A 16463-nucleotide genomic window follows, 5' to 3' on the forward strand; every position below is an offset into this window, starting at 1 on the left:
TTGGGCAAAAATCAGCACTTGTGAAAATATGAGTTGTGCAAACTATGTGGCCTGCAGGGTGAGCAAGAAAAATTTTCCATGCCTGACTGCAGCATTCGTGGGGAAGTGCTTTGCTGTCTCAATAGCCACTTAGGGGGCAGCTTAGCGCAAGGTGTCCCCTTTTCCCAAAACCTGCCTACTTGTTTTCTCTTTCTGACAATTCACAGCATGTCTTTATCAAAGTGCAAATGATCAAGCAGTTGAGTCCTCAAGGACAGTAATGACAGGTCAGATTGCCCACCTTTTGTCCTGTACCTGTCCCTGTCCAGTTACATTACAAGCACTGGAAAGAATTATTTAAAAGATACTTCTTCCATGGTGTTCCAATACAATTTCTGATAAATCCATCATATGTTAAGTGCTTCTCCTTGTCCATCTTTCTAATAGAGCTCCTTTTTAATGATTTAGAACAGATAAAATGTGAAGGGCCTTTAGGATCATCTAGAAAATAACAGTGGTACTGTACCTGAGCTGCTTAAGCAAGACTGATGCCTTTAGAGACAGGGCAGGAAGGAGCAGGTGCTTCAGCTTGCTGCCTGCCAGCAGTGTGGTTTCTGGGCAGTTATGGTTTTTGCTGCTTAGTACCTGGGAGACTTGGAAGCACAGCCAGCAAGGCTTCCTTGCTTGGAAAGGTTGATTTTTCTTGGACTGCTAGTAGGAGATGCAGGTCTGAGGGATAGAAAGAGGAAGCTGTGCTTTTTGCTCTCCCCTTCCCCCCCCTTCTATTTTTTTTTTTTTTGTCAGCAAATATTTGTATTTGTTTTTTGCTGTTTTCCTTCCAGTAGCTTTATAAAAATTGTATTTTTTTTCTTAACTTTTGTCTTGGTAATGCTTAAGCTATCCTTATATTTGAAGTTTGCTGTTCTTGGAAATTCTCGTTCAGAAAACGGTATGATGCTGATATCAGTTGAGACACTGGTGATTTCAGTCCTCACAGTAGTTAAGTTCAAAAAATCACTCCCTATTCCTCTTTCATACTACTTTAAAAGATAGAAGAGCTCTTGGATTTCTGGGCTGGATCTTTAGGTGTGTGAAGCAGGTGATATAACTGGGCTTGGTGGACAGGAATCAGACCCTGGATGTTGATCTTTTTCATGGTTTTTTTTATCCATTCTTGAAGTTCTGGCACCTGTCAGGGGTTCTTATTTTTTCTTTCAGTCTTAGCATTAAAGTTACACTAAAATAACATTTCTAGCAAAGATGCTATCTCAGAAATCCTTTTTTAAATTGAAGTAGTTGAGACTCAATTCATTTCAAGCTACCACTTCACAGTGTTACAGAGCAAGGGCTTCCATATCAATTTTTGTAGTTGGCAAATCTGGGAAAGTGTGGGGCTTGTTTTGTTTTTACAGCTCTGTGTTTTCAGGACATTTCCAGTCTGCTGTTTGTTTTGAACACCCAATGGTTTTGGTCAGAGGGAAAGAATATAGAAGCTATTCTTCATGAACACATTCTTGGGGAAAAAAGTCATCACGTGAGTAGTAGCATCAGAAATTAAGTAGCCTTCACGTACTGATCGTTAAATATATAGCTGGATGTATTCATATTTTAATACAAGATGTCTGTTTACATGAGGCATATGCTTCACAGTTTGGAAAGGCACTCCAGAGTGGATGACTCTGTAAATAACATCTTGGCCATAATTTGGAATTAAATTAGCTTAATGTTTTTAGAGTAGTCATTAATAGATACTTACAAACTACCATACTGCTAGCAGCATAACTTAGACGAATCCCTTGGCTATGCTGAAGATACCTGAAGTTGGATTGAGTACAAAAAACATAATTAGGTTGGTGTGGAAATAGGGAAAAACCCATGGTTGCTTCATCAGGGAAGTTCTTAAAATCCAGCAGTTCTCCCCAGCAGAAATACTTGTGTCAGAGCTCTTGGTGCTTCTGGTTAGGTCATTGTTTTGTAACGCAGGCAAAGTGTTTTTCCATGGGAAAGTGGACAACAACAACAGGATGGTTTGACCTGTAGTAGTAAAACTTTCCTATTCCTAGTTCTTCTGATTTTTGGAACTAGCTTACTTAGGCTTAACACGCCCAAGAACTAAAATCACAGTAATTTGCCTATTCTTCAATTACAGTAATTCTTTAAAGATCTTTTAAGACTGCATCTTTCTTGCTTATGAGCAGCATGGTGGTTCCTTCTTCTGTATTTACCTCCTTGGCCTCTAAATGGAGACAAACTTCTTTCCTTGCACAATGCTGGACATTCTCTGTGATGTGGGTAGGTAGGCAGGGACATGTCTCACTCTGTTGATCTTCAACTAATGGTTTGACTCTCCTCAAGCATCTCTTTAATAATACATCCTGGAGGAAAAAAGTATAGGGGTGTTTAGTCTTCAACTCAGCAAAACTCAATTTTGTGGGCAGGTACAGTCAGCAGAATGAAGGATTCATCTCCAGCCCCTACAGCATTACAGTCTTGCATCAGTTTTGCCAGGAAAACACAATACTCTGATCTAGTGAGGGAACTGGGGCAGACATCCTTCTAAAAAAAGCCACATTGTTTATGTTGTGTTAGAATGATAAGGAGGAAAATATTATGGAAAAAAAATGAATACATGTTGTTAAAGTGCTTTAAAATTCATCTCCTTAGCAAGTAGCTTCATAAGCTTCTGACAGCTTTTTTTTCTTTAACCTGAAAAGCATGTCTATAATTCTAAGATATTGTGTATACTCAAAATAGTTCAGATGTACCAAGGAAACTCAATGTAATAGGAGGTCTCGTAAGACACAGCTTGCTATTGCGGAAGAGATTTTGAAGCATTGATTAGATTCATATAGGCAGCTAAATGTATCTTTATATTGCAATGGAAGTAGAAGCCAACTTCTGTGCTGCTAAGTGTCATTCTTTGTGTCCAAGTAAACTGACAGAATTTTGTCTGAGAGGCCCATGACTAATCTTATTTATTTAGCCATTTTTGAAGTGTTTGTGGTAGGGGCTTGCTGCTTGTTTTCCATACAAGTGACGTATGATTAGTCAGCCAAGAGGCCAGATGATTTTGCTAGGGAGGCTCAGTGGGCATGGAAGAGCTTTATAAAGGCTAGCTAGGGAGGCTCAGTGGGCATGGAAGAGCTTTATAAAGGCTAGCCCCTTTGGGTTTAGTTTAAATTTTCATTTCAGTTGCTGACATGTGTGTCTCCAATGCCTTGTCAAAACTAAGTGTGGAAATAGCTTCCTGACATTATTTAAAATGTCACTTGTACAAGGGAGCTCTTGCCTGTATTATTATATACTAGAGAACTTCAAGGTTTGTTGTTTTTCTCACCTTCATTTTGAGCCTTTCTGCCCCTATTTATCTTCACAGCCTGACAGCAGGCACAGCTTTCGCTGCCCCATGATTCCGCACTGCTCCAGCAGTTATTATTTAGGAAATTCTTTGCTCTGCCTCCCTCCTGAGTAACCACTAGGTTAACGTCTCTGATCTCAGCTGGGTTTGGAAGGCTAGTGGCGCTCACTTTTGAAAGTAGGGGGAACTATTACCCTGGTAAAAGATAATACTGCATCAGTGCTGTGGCATGTAGAGGTTATCATTTTCAGCTGGATGAGAGCTGTTGAGAGTGAGTGCTAGAGATCTCTGAATGTGCTAAAATCACTTCATTAAGCAATCTGAAAGGATAAAATACTAGACGATAATGTGTATGTGTAGGCTGGTACTTCATCAGCGTGGTTTCACTTTGCACAACAGAATGGACTGGCTTAGAGAGAGACCTGAGTGTCCATCAGTATTTTTTTTTCTGATAAAAAGGGCTTTCTGTGTACTTTGCCATGCTCCAACAGGGGTATCTACATCTTCTCTGACATAAATCTGCTATTGACTTACATTGCAACATAATGATTCTGTTGTGCTGCTCATAGCTTGTTGGTAGCATTGTGTCATGGTATTGCACACTGGTTTTGCTTATGTAGCTGAAACCAAAAAGTTACCGATGTCACATAATAAGTGTGCATCCTTCCACGATGATTCCATAACACACAATGAGTTATTCGGCCTTGTCCACCTGGACGCTCTTGAACTAGATTATAGCGTGGTTAGAAGGCTGTTATATTGTAATACTGCTTCTCAAAGCAAAATGACTTGCATTATAGATAGGCATTTAAAATTATTTAATGCAGGAAACAGAGCCTTTTGCATTTAGAATTAACATTTTTAGATATTGGGGAAACTTACTTTAAAGCTAGCTTGCTTGTTCTGTGTTGTGGCATTGGATAGGATTGGACAGTTACTACTGCTTTGCATTTTTCTGGGGCAAAATGACTTGGATAACTTGTTTCTTAATGGACAGGTATAGATGCTAGTAGTTTTGTCTGGTATATATGGCATTGATCCTGGAGTTGGAGAAGTGGATGTTTATCGTTTCTTGTGATTAACTAGTGCTGCAACCTCATCAAGCTATTCTAAATGTTTCTGCCTGCTTGCTTCTTGTGAAAAAGTTTGCCCTCTCCCTACTCACTGTTTTATGCCCCTGTTTTGAAAGGAGCATTTAATTTTTCAAGTGCTCAAATATCCTGTCTTTATTCACTCCTGAATTAACTGTAGAACATTTTAATAACTTGGGTGTATAATATCTAATGTATATTGCTTTGAAGACAGCATCTGTTGACTATAGCAATATCCATCAATCAGTCTGTGAGTCTGTCCCTAATGCAAGATCCATTTTTCCTCTTCTTGTAAGTGCCTCATGCAGAGAACATTAATACATTATGATTTATAATACTACTGCAACTTTGTGCTTACAAAGCATCCACTTCAGAAGGCATCCATGCTCTATTATTTGCATGTATTATGAACTATCGTTTACTAAAATTCCTGTAGAAAAATCTGAGCACTCCATGCTTTTGTGTAGTTTCACTTATCAAGAATGCTAATTTTTAAATCCACAGGATAGCAAAGCTGCCAAGCTTCACAGGTTTCAAAATCAGAACTGTAGGAGGGTGACGTTTCTGACAACTGCAGAAAAGAGCAGAAGCTCGTTTGCTGATGATAATGCAAAGAATTACCAGTTGCGGATGTATACAAGTTTTAAATTATTCGTTTATGTAGGAAGTTCCAAAACATAATGGCTTGGTTTAATGTTCAACCTTGTGGACTCATATGCTTTTGGAACTCAGGGGCGAGGAACACGAATCCAAGCACTTCAAAGGCGTTTTCTCATGTTTTCACCTGATATTCTGTATGGCTACTGCTGCTAATTTTGGAATACAGCAGTCTCTCAAGGCAGAGATTAGCCGCTTCTTACTCCAGGTTTTGTTTTTAGTTTTGTTTTGTTGGGTTTTTGTGTGGTTTTTTTATGGTTTTTGGGTTTGGGGGTTGTTTTTTTTTTTTTCCAATTACTACTTTGCTGCTCTCTCCCACCTTTCTATATTTTCACATTTTGCATACTTCCGCTCTGGTTGACAGAGCAATTTGTATCTGTATTTGCATTGGTTCAACATTCCACTTTAGGTAGGTCTCACAGCATGAAAATAAGTTAGTCATGTTTTGAATAGTGCTCTCGTGCTCATTTGCAGCTTATCTCAAAATCTGGCTGTCCTGGAAAATTTGGACAAGACTTTTTGAAAGTTTTTTGTAAGCTCTAAAGCTTTAAAATAGGGAAAGACAAATTTAAGAAGTTATTCATGGTGTTTCTTCTGCCTGTGGCAAGCTTTGGTGGGAGACCAGCACTACACCCCTCCTGCAGTTGTGCAGCAAGTTTGGTCTCTGGTTTTCTTGCACAGCACAAGGTTTAAAAATTAAAATCAAATGCTGCAGAGGAATTTCGAGATACTTTTGAAGTGATTGTTTCGAAGGTTGTAAACAGGGAAGACCTTTCTGATATCAGAGCTTGATAATGGAGAGTATCAAAGCATACAAATGTCAATGAGTGCCCAGTGGTTGGGAGATTCATTCTTGGAACTAAGGAGCAAATCACTAAGCACGAGTGGAGTTAGCCATTGAAACAGCTTAACAAGGGAGCAGACGGGCTCTTTATGTCTGTTTGTAATTGGATGTCCTTTTTTTCTGGAAGACATGTCTTTGTTCAACTAGAAATAATGCAATGAATGGATGAGAGTCATTGGGTGATGTTCTAAAGGTATTTCAAGTCAGGTTAGATGATTGTAATCATTATTTCTACTTTTAATATGATGGCTTGGGTGTTTGTAAATGTCAGTGGTTCTTCTACATCTCCTGGATTTCTAATAGGGGTGTATTGCAAAAGCTCATTTTGTCAAAAAATTAGTAATTTTTTACATAGATGGAAAATACATCTGATGTCTTTCTGTCATTCGATTTTATATTATGTAGGAAATGTTTCTGGGGGTTTTTTTATCCCTCTGTTCATATTGGAGGTAGAGGCATGCGAACAGGAAGACTGCTCGGCTAAGTCTTCCACGCTGCCGTGGTACGTCACTCCTGAACTGTCTGTCCTGTGTTCCCTCATTAATTGTGAATTCTGTGTAGCATCTGCCCTGCTTGGCAGGTGTTTTATGAAAATATCTGTCCTGCACAAAAAATACTTGCTACAGTTTGTCTTAGTAATTGGAATTTTCTTCCCTGCTGGGACTTGATAGCCTCTTTTTTTCTTCATTTGTTGGTTGGTATCTGATTCTTTGCTTTGCTGATCTAACAGCTTTTGCTGTTGCTGTTTTGGCTTGGGGTTTAGTCAGTGGTCAGCAAGTGTCCTTGTTTGTGATAGGGATTGGCAACTGTATAGATTATTTAAAATAAAGACAGGTTCCGAAAATGGTGAACAAAAGGCGGCTGTCTCTTTAAAGAGTGTAGTTTGATCAGAGCATCAGCTCCATCCCCTGAGGACAAAGGCAATTTTGATTTGTGGGGCCCAGGAGTTCCTCACTTACCAGGATTCATCTCTGTTTGTGCATGTGTAAACCTGTAAAATGCTCTTTTGTGTAGAATAAATCATATGCTATAAATCCTGTGCAATTAAATGTGACCCTTCATAAAGTCACAATGACAAGTCTTCATTGCAAAGCTGTGCAGAGCAAGCTCACTGTCTAGACAGGGCAGAATTATTTCCCCCCTTTTTTTTTTTCTTTTAAATAAATAACCGCCCGTTAAGTGTTGATGACTTCTTTGAACCCCCAAGAACGCTGCTCTCCCCTTGCCTCACTCTCATTTGCCCTGTTGCAGTCGAGGCTGAAGCCCAGCGGGGCTGTGACTGCTGCTTCGCGCTGATGAAGAGGAGCAGTTCCCCTCTCTCTAATGCTGCTGTTGGCAGAAGCAGATTCCATTATTGCCGTTCAATGCCGCCGCCATGCAGGAGGAGGGGAGAGAGAGGGGTGGGAGCTTCCTATTCACAGATTGATCAACCTGCCATTGCATGAACAAATTCATTGTGAGAAAGGCTGGGATGCTGTTATAATAGCTGGAGCAGGAGGGGGCTTGTAAACAGGGGAATCAGGCTCTTCTGCAATGGGAAGGTTATTTAAATTGCCTCTAAGCTTGCTGTTTTTTCTTTTAGCATAAAGCATAATACCTGAGCCTTCAAACAAAGCCAACAATATAAGGAATAATAGGAATATATTACACTTAGCTGATGAGCTATTTTGCTGATTTATTTGAGCTTCTTCAGCACTGAGATCTATTTCTCCTTTTTATTTAAACTGATTCTATTATAACCTGCTACCTCTTTTGGATTTTAAAACCTCTCTTTCCCCTGCTCCCCTTTTTTGCATTCTTTCTGTTGCTTCTTGGGCTGAAACCTGACACAAAGAGACAACAAGTACAGATCCCACTTACTGCTCTCACCCATGTCTGCTTTGTCAGTATGGGCTCTAAGATGCAGAGTTGAGAGAACAGGGCAGGATCACGCTCGCATGTTGTCAGTGTAGGCAATAACTGGAGCACTGGAATCCCAAGACCATCAGCTCCTCCCCACCCTTCCTACCCTGCTTCGTTCACTTATTGTTTTCTGTATGGAAAAGTTTTCTGGCTGGAGAATGAGTCTTCTTTCTCCTGGTGATGCGGCCGAATGGCTGGATAGCAGCACAGAAGATGAGAAAAGCCTTCTCTCGTTTCTTGGTACGGTAGGGTACTAACTGTATTCTTAAATTTTTCCCTTTTTTTTTTTTTTTTACACTTTACTGGGAAGCCTTTACTACTTTCACTGGTGCTTAATTTCTTCAATCCTTCAGTTACCTGACATTATGTATGTATGTAATTGTTAATTAAACTTGGTTACAATCTGTTTGAAATAGCTGCAAACACATTGGGCAAAGGTCAAATTATAAATGGGCACGTGCCATGCAGAAAATCATTCCTGGATTAAGCAATGTTACTGGTCTGGTTTTCTTCTCTGTGCCATTTGATGAGCTGATTGCTGTGTTCATTCTACTTCCAGTCATTTCTGTCAGCTTGCCTACAACTTAACTTCTCAACTGTGTGATGGTAGTAAGACAAATCAGAGGAGACTGCTCAAAGTTTTCCTTCTTGAGAGAAATGTTTAGATGCATTTAGAGTAAAAATTTCAGCCAAGGGATCAGGTACTTCTCTAGCCTAGAAATTAAGTCTAGGAAACACAAATAATCCTGTAGTCTGTTTCTGGATACTTACACACTAATTTAAAGGCATTCAGTTAGTAAATTGAAACTACTCATTATTAGAAGTTCAGTATAAATACCTCTAAGGGGTTGAAAATATTTTAAAAAGAATTCACACACACAAGCTGGTGGTTGTTTCATCTTTCCCTTTGAGCTGTTGCTATGTCAAACTGTTGGGGTTTTGTTTTGTTTTGTTTTTCTTTTAATCTCATCTCCACAAATCATTCAATCTCCCTCGTTAATGGTTTCTGTTGTTTTCAGGATACGGTCTGTTTTCTTTCTATTTTGATGATTTCTGGGTACTGAATTGCTCAGATGGGCTGCTTGATATGTGTGCTTCTTTTCCTTTCTATGGACTATTTAAAATAATGTTTGTATAATATATGCTGTAGTATCTTCCCTTCCTCTGCCCCCAAGATACCATTGTCACCATTATAGATCTTTGTCTGCCAGTCAAGAGGGTGACAGCCAATCCAAATATTACTTTTCCCCAATTTTGTTGTCCTCCATCCAGACCACAAGCAGGTACATGGTATGGCTGTGCTCGAAAGAGTAGATAAGAGTTTACACTCTTCTCTCTATGTTAAGGAGTTCTATTACTTGGTGGGTCCAGAAAAGTACAGAATGGTTGAGGAAAGTCAGGGACTCTCACAGAGTCTATTTCAATTTGCTAACTCTTCATGGCTGTGTGCTGTGGCCTTCTTTGGGAGTGTTACACCAGATGTAAACAGGGACAAGAGTACACATGGGCTGGGCCCGGTGCTGCTCTTCAAGACACTGCCATTTTTCTCCCTTTACATGTATGCCTCCATTCACGTTTTGCTCCAAACCAAGAGATCCTCAAAGTGTCCCCCAAATCTCACCCCAGAACTCTTTTATTTCCTTTATCTTAAAGAGATACCAGTTCCCACATGGTATCTTAACTCTGAGGCCATATTTAAGGTTCAGTGAAATCCCTCAGATGTCTACAGTACCTTGGGACTTTTTGTGTCCCTATAACAATAATAATTGTTACTCGGGCAAAATCCTGCCATAGTGAGTAAGAGGTACTGAAACTTAGAGCAGCCTTCTGGCCCATTAGAGGAATAGGGAAGAGCTGTTGAGCTTTGGTGCATCCTAGAGCCAGTCACTTGTGAGAATATCCCAACAGCCAGAGCAAAGGATCACTTTTTAGAGAATGCCTTGATTTACAGCCCTTTCATGGAGAGTAAAAAGATTGGTTTTGAAAGCCATGGCTCAAGGCTGTTGTTTAATAATGAGGATAATAAATACTGATACCATACTAATGTGTGTCTAAGTCATAAACCTCTAAACAAATTACAAGTTACCATGCATCAGCTGATCTGTGTTAATTGTCTGTGTGCAATCTCTCTGCAGCAAACACAAGGTAATTTGAATTAGCAGGGGCAGTCCAAGATCATTAGGGACTAATGAGGGCATCAACATCTCCAGGTCATGTGCAGTAGCTCCTTGTTCTTGCTTTTCCCTTGGCACAGTTGTCCAGGCAATTTGTGTTGCTGTGTGCAGAGCCAACCATTAAAGGAGGCTTTAGAGGCTGATGCATGAGAAGTTTAAAAAGGGGCAATTATTCCAAGTTTTGTGTGGCCACACGTATGATACAGAGGATATGGTGAACAGTTTACGGATGTGCATGTGTTTCATTTCTGACTCATGTTTGCAGAGCTGGAGGGTTCATTCCTCTGCCTCAAAGTGAATGCATCAGTCTAATAACAGCTGATGTTGTACTCAATAAAGGCCACATACAGTTTCCTCAGAACATTCTGCAGAAAGAAATAGTGAAAGTCAGTACTTGAAAGCCAAAAATTGTTATCTCCTATGATATTCTTGCCCTTTCTTCCAGCCTCCTCTGTGTATTCATCTGCTTTGCATTTTAGGTCTTGTCTTTCAGCCTGTAAAGTCCTTTAGGAATCAGTGACTTGGATGCTTTTTAAGTGATTTAAACTGTCATTTAGGTTCCTTGCTATGCACCTTCTGAACTGAGCACTAATTCAATTACACCTTTTTTGGTTTTTTTATATGCTAGCACAATGCAAGTGTGTAATATCAACCAAATTACCTGTCTGCAAATTAAAAATCTTTGGTATTTATCTGGCTCATCTTGCAAGAATTGTCTGATCGACCGAATCCCTGGTAAAGCACAGTATCTTCTTTTAAAATCCCTGCTAATGGACTGGGAGAAGTTTTGATCATAATTGGTATCTAGCAGTTGTTTGATGGTGGAGTTCTATAGCCAGTGAGCTTTGCAGAGTTTCCTTTTTATTTCCCCTTCCAGGCTTGGTAGCTTTTGTGCAGTTCACTATACTGTGACTTGGTTGCATTCTCTCTGATGTATCTTCTTGTGGCTTTTTTTCCCCCCTGTCTACTAGTCTTGATAAACGTGGAAAAGCTATCACTGCAAATTTCAGTTTTCTCCTTTAAGTTATACTTTATGGAATTTCAATAATGTATTTTAGTCAGAACATGAACTTGGATTTCAGGACTTTTACCCTAAGCTTGTTACATAGGCATTTAATTAAATTTTTGTAACAGTCTCTGAATTGGGCCCAACTGTGAATTCTCCCAAGTGAGCAAAATGAGAGAGAATACTTACTCCAAGATAAAACGCTAACATTTTTATTTATTTTTATATGAGGCTTCCTATAATATTCAACTGAAAGATGCTGTTCAGACACTTCTTCCTTCTTATGCATTTTCTAACGCTTGCTATCTTTCTGCTTTTTATTACCATCCCTAGTTTTGTCAGCTGGTATGTATTTTCAGCAGGGTACAATAATCCATAAGTAAATACTGACTGCACCCAATGAGATCTCTTTCTTACTAGTGCTGTCACGTGAATGCTCTGAAGCAACCCTAAAAAAACCATGAGAGAAAAGTAGTCTCTTCCGTCTTAAGAGAGTTGTGAATGCCACAATGTTACCAAACATATATGCTGTGGATATATCATAAACTGCCTTGGAGTGTGTTAAATTTTTGTGCTTGTTGAAATTCTTACTTATTTTGAAAGACTCTAAAAGTAAATTGGATACTTCTTTTTTAATAGGCTCACACAGTAGTTTATTTAGAATGAAAGTACTTGAATTAGCAGTCCAGCTGAATATTCCCACTTTCATTCATGCATAAACCATTTTTTATAATGACATATATATGTGTTAGGTTTTGGGGGTTTTGTTTGTGGATTGGTTTTGTCTTTTTAATATGTTTATGTAGGAGGAGATGAAACCATCAGGGTTAAACAAGCACCTTCGTCAGCAACTCGCAATGAAAATAGTCAATAAAAATATAGCAAAGTAGAAAGGCAGTATCTCTGTTTTGGCTTGTTTTCCTGCTCTACAAGCTAAGAGTTTTAGTGTACTGTCTTTGTAAAGTAAGAAACAAGCTCTGTAGTTCCTGTTGTCCCTGAAACAAATATGGAATCTCTGCTTGTCTCCGTAGTAAACCACTCAACTGGTGGTTACATCTATGAATAACATCTTCAAAAACTAGCTGCCAACAGCAAACCTGTAAGTGCTCCAACTCTTCCAAGCTTAGATTTGAGCCCATTATTTCTTTAAGGATGTTTTTAAAAGAAATACTAAGTCACATAAAGTCAAGTGCTAAAGTTTTTTATTCTGTACTTCTTTTGTAGTTAATCTGTAAGACTAATTGGCTTTCTGATAGAGTAGAAAATAGTGCTGAAGGAGGCCTTGAAGTCCTTGAGTCCTTTCTAGTCTGTTGCCACATCCCCAGTAGGGTCTCTTCTGTCTGTCCTCTTTGAGAGAACCACTTGTCTTTCCCATTCTTAGAAATCTTCAATAACTAAGGGGGTATTTTTCCAAATCTTTCCCCTTTTGTTTTCACCCCCTTGGATTCAGTTATTCATCTGGGATAATTAGTTTGGTATAAATTTATTTTAAAAATAAAGAATTACCAGGAGGCCCAAAAGGGTGTGTTACTTAATTTGCATGTCTTATTTTCTTGACATACTTGTTCCCTCCTGCCACCGCTGAAAGGTTTATCACACTTTAATAGTGTCTTGTTTCAAGGTAAGGCTGTAAACTCTTTGAGGCAGAAATGGTGCCTGTTCAGTACTCAGTCTAGTCTTGCTGCATTCTGGTAAGAGGCCTCTAGGCATTATTATATTTGAAATATATACAAACCTGTCCAGGCAGATGAATTTGTAAAATGTCATAACTAAGAGGTAAATATTTAGATTATTTGTCCACTGTGGTAACTATTGCTGCATGAGTGCTACCATGTTTAAAACAACAACATATTTTGCATAAAGAAAGGGGCATGGTATGTGTAGCTTATTGATCCTTCCTTCAGACAAGAGGCAAATTGCAGGACTGCTTGATTGTTCAGCTAATGCTCTGACCAGCAGCAATTACCATTCTCTCCTGGGGAGTGCCTAGGTACCTGTATAAAGAGGCTGAAAATATTTGGGTGGGGTTTTGTTTTGTTTCAGCTGGTGACATTTTAATGCAAGTGCGACTGAGAGGCAGTCTTTGGGAATGCTTGGTTCTGGAGAGGCAGTTGGTAGTATTGAACTGGTTTTGTATTTTTCCAATGCCTGTAATTAAGCTGGACTTGAGAGGCAGAATGAATTGATTCGTTTCATGAGTCATATTCTCTGTCCCCTCTAGTTGTAGACCAAGGTACCATCATCGCAGGATGTGTGCAGAGAAGACAAAAGGAAGTCTCAATCCCTGAATCTTAATGTATCTTTCTTTTATTTTCCTAACAAGTAGATAATATACTCCAGCCATCTGCCACCTTCCTAGTAAAGACAACACAAAGACATCAAATAAAGATATTTGGAGAATGAATTTGAGGATGTATTTTATTTTTTTTCCCCTCAACAGAATCTATGTCTTGGAAAAGAAATATTAGTTGGGGTTTTGTCAATAATACAACTTTTTTTTCCACAGTGGATGGTAAATTTAGCCTTTCAGATATCGAAATCTTTCTTGCACGTCAGAGCAACAGGTGGTGTAGCCAATAATCAGTCAGTGCTAAGCTATGTGTTATTATGAGCTGCTAAAAGTCACAACTGATAAAATTGAGGCTTCGATTACTGATTGTGACTTTTGGTTGATTATTATGAGCTGCTAAAAGTTACAATTTATAAAAGACTGGTGTGCAGAACATGACCAGGCTGAGAACTTTATTGTAGAAATGTAAGACCTGCCAGCCTGGAGCAGACGATCTGATGCTGTGTTTGCTGTGACAGAGACCAGTACCAGCCCCTTAAGAGTAATGACAGATGGAGTTGTGCTTGCTAGTGTGCTTACTCTTTTTCTGGATCTCTGGATGGGTCTTTGGGACTGCTTTACAATCACCTGCTGGAATTTGTAAGCAGGAACTCGTGTCTGCAGATATACTTGCTTGTCCTGGGAGGACACAGCCTGGTCTGGAAGGTGTCGCAGTCTTAACGGGAGTCCCACTGAGACTGTGCAGTAGTTTCATGGCATTGCCCTTTGCAAAATCATGGGCAACCCTGTAATCTTTGTTTCCGTGACCTTATTTGCGAGTTCAGTAACTGAATCCTCTAACCCCTGAGGCTGTTTCTTTGTTCCTGATTGTTTTTCTTGCCCTTCTCCAATCCATTTCTAATTCAAAAAAATGGAGATAGAGTAGCAAGCACTGCCCTGTGAAGCTGGGAGGTTTGTTTCATCTCTGCTTCTCCCACCCTGAGAAAAAGATCTTCGTGGTAGAATACAAATTCCCACAACAGCAAGATTTTGGATTTCAAGTGGCCAGAGCAGCCAGTAATAGGAAATTCAGATTGAATATGAGCACCGCATACTGACTGGAGGCCATTCAGGCTATGCCGCTGTGGCAGACACAGTTGACTTCAAAGGAGGGCAATCATCACCACTACTCAGAGTAGTAACTGGCACCTGTCTTACACAAACCTTCCTTCCAGCCAACAAAACAATTGTTGGTGGTGCAAAGGGTAGAGAGTGGCGCAATATGCTGTGAAAAGAGACCTGCATTCATTGTATCCTTCGGCAGTTCCCTCTTCGGAGGCATCCACCATTACTGAGCAACTGGCTTGGCTAATTTGTAACTGACTATTACTATGCAGTGTGTAAATATTTATTTGTGTAAATATTTATTTACATAAATATTACTGCATATCACCAATATATGAGATGATAAATCGCAAGTGGCCCACAGGGATCTTCGCGATTCAGTTGATGGATTATTTGATTAAGGTTGAAAAGGGGAAGATCTGTCTGCCTCCTTCCCACCCCCCACCCCCGCCCTTTTGTTCCCAGAAATTGAGAGTGGATGAAAAGGATTTCAGGTTGTTCATCCATAGAAACAATGTGATTTGTCTGTAGTCTTGGTCCCTGAGAGTGAGCAATGCAGAAAGCAATTGTAATTTAATACTAAGCCGATGAGAGGTGCCTCGATTTTTACAGCAGGTGAAGATTATGCAGGAGTAGCCTCTAGCATTACTTGTGAGCAGGAGAGGGAACTGTCTAATTTTTTTGCCTGGTAGTAGTGACAGTATAGATTTTTATTTTTACATGACTCAGCAAAAATACTGTTCTACAGGCATCATAGCAGGTTGCTTTAGCTTTTGATTTCCAGTTAACATATCTTGACAGTTTTGCTATATCTAGGCCTTCTTTTTCCTGGGGACTGAGCATGTTGTTTGCTCTTGGGTTTTTTGCAAGAAGAGAGGGAAAGGTAGTTTTAGTTCATTGTGGGCACTTTTTGCATATTTCATTTTCCCTGCCCCATTTGATACACTTCTGTGATGGTCTGAGAATGGAAGAACCTCATTTTACTGATGTAAGTCAGTGCCTATGTAAAATGAGTTGGTGGTTTATTTGCAGAGACTTTGAATTGCTGCTGGGTGCATGTGGGGGTGATGAGGGAAGGCAAGGAGAGCCAAGCATGTTCTTTGTTGTAGCTTTTCAACTCTATTTGGTGTAAACTTAACTTTTTCCTAAACTGCCCCTCCTGCAGAACCTATTGATGAAAAGAGTGGGAAATTCAGGATCCTGTTTTCATTTATGACTCAGCAAAGTTAACAGACTGTGTTAAATTACTGAAGCAGCTTTGATGTGATTTCCTGTGTGTGAGAAGTGGAGAAAGGCAAACCTATTAACGTTACACATTACTATTCGATGTAAAATAAAAGGTGCTTGCTTTAGTCCCTGGTTCCAAGTGAATATATTACTCCCATTTGCTTTCATTGCATTTACAGTGAGAACAGCACAAGCAATCATTTAAATCCTACTTAATAGAGCTCTCTTTGGGAGAGCAGTACTTACAGGTGCTGCAGAACATAAGTTTCCTTTCACCGAGGCAGGGGGAAGAGGCTGGCGGTATAAAAGAGTGCAACTAGATAAAACTTGTAACCTCTGCAAAGGCTTCTGAGGCAGTGGTACTGACCGTTACTCAAAAACCTTGGTCTAGCACTGGCACTGCTCCAAGCACTTTGTTCTCTAAAGGTGCCCTGACAGGGACTTACCCTCCACGGCTGGAACAGGCGATGCCTCCTTAACTGTGATAAAAAGTGCCCGATGCTGCTTGTCAGCTGAAGGAGAAATCTCCCCAAAAGTGGTATTGCTCTATCACAGTTACTGCAAGCTTTGACAGACCATGATTTACTTGGTTGGAGAGAGTAGGGCTTGTGCATCGTCCTTATGGTCGGCAGTGAGCGGCTGTGCCCTGTCCATTTTCCAGGGGTAGCTACACTGTGTGTTAGACTTTGATTGCCCAGTTCAGGAGGCTGTTCTGTCTCTTAGCAGTTCTTTCCCCGTTAGTGGTTACAAGCAGATCAAGAGGCTGAATATTAGCCATTTGGTTTTTTTAAAAGATAAACATCTACAGTATGACACACTATCACTGCAGGG

The 16463-nt window shown here is 39.8% G+C and overlaps 1 protein-coding gene across 6 annotated transcripts in view; it reads left to right on the forward strand.

Moving 5' to 3' along the window:
* RASAL2 (RAS protein activator like 2) overlaps window positions 1-16463 on the forward strand; it is a 186766-nt gene that overhangs the window by 112954 nt on the left and 57349 nt on the right. Inside the window, exon 1 of one of the 6 annotated variants that reach the window (XM_030495129.1) lies at window positions 7385-8071. The exons of the other annotated variants lie outside the window; for them this stretch is intronic. Coding sequence (XP_030350989.1) covers window positions 7966-8071 — 106 coding nt within the window. The 5' untranslated portion in view covers window positions 7385-7965. Of the gene's footprint in view, window positions 1-7384; window positions 8072-16463 lie in introns of those variants that run through there. 6 annotated transcript variants of the gene reach the window in all.

The sequence above is a fragment of the Strigops habroptila genome, chromosome 8, assembly GCF_004027225.2.
Source record: "Strigops habroptila isolate Jane chromosome 8, bStrHab1.2.pri, whole genome shotgun sequence".
Classification (NCBI taxonomy): Eukaryota; Metazoa; Chordata; class Aves; order Psittaciformes; family Psittacidae; genus Strigops; species Strigops habroptila.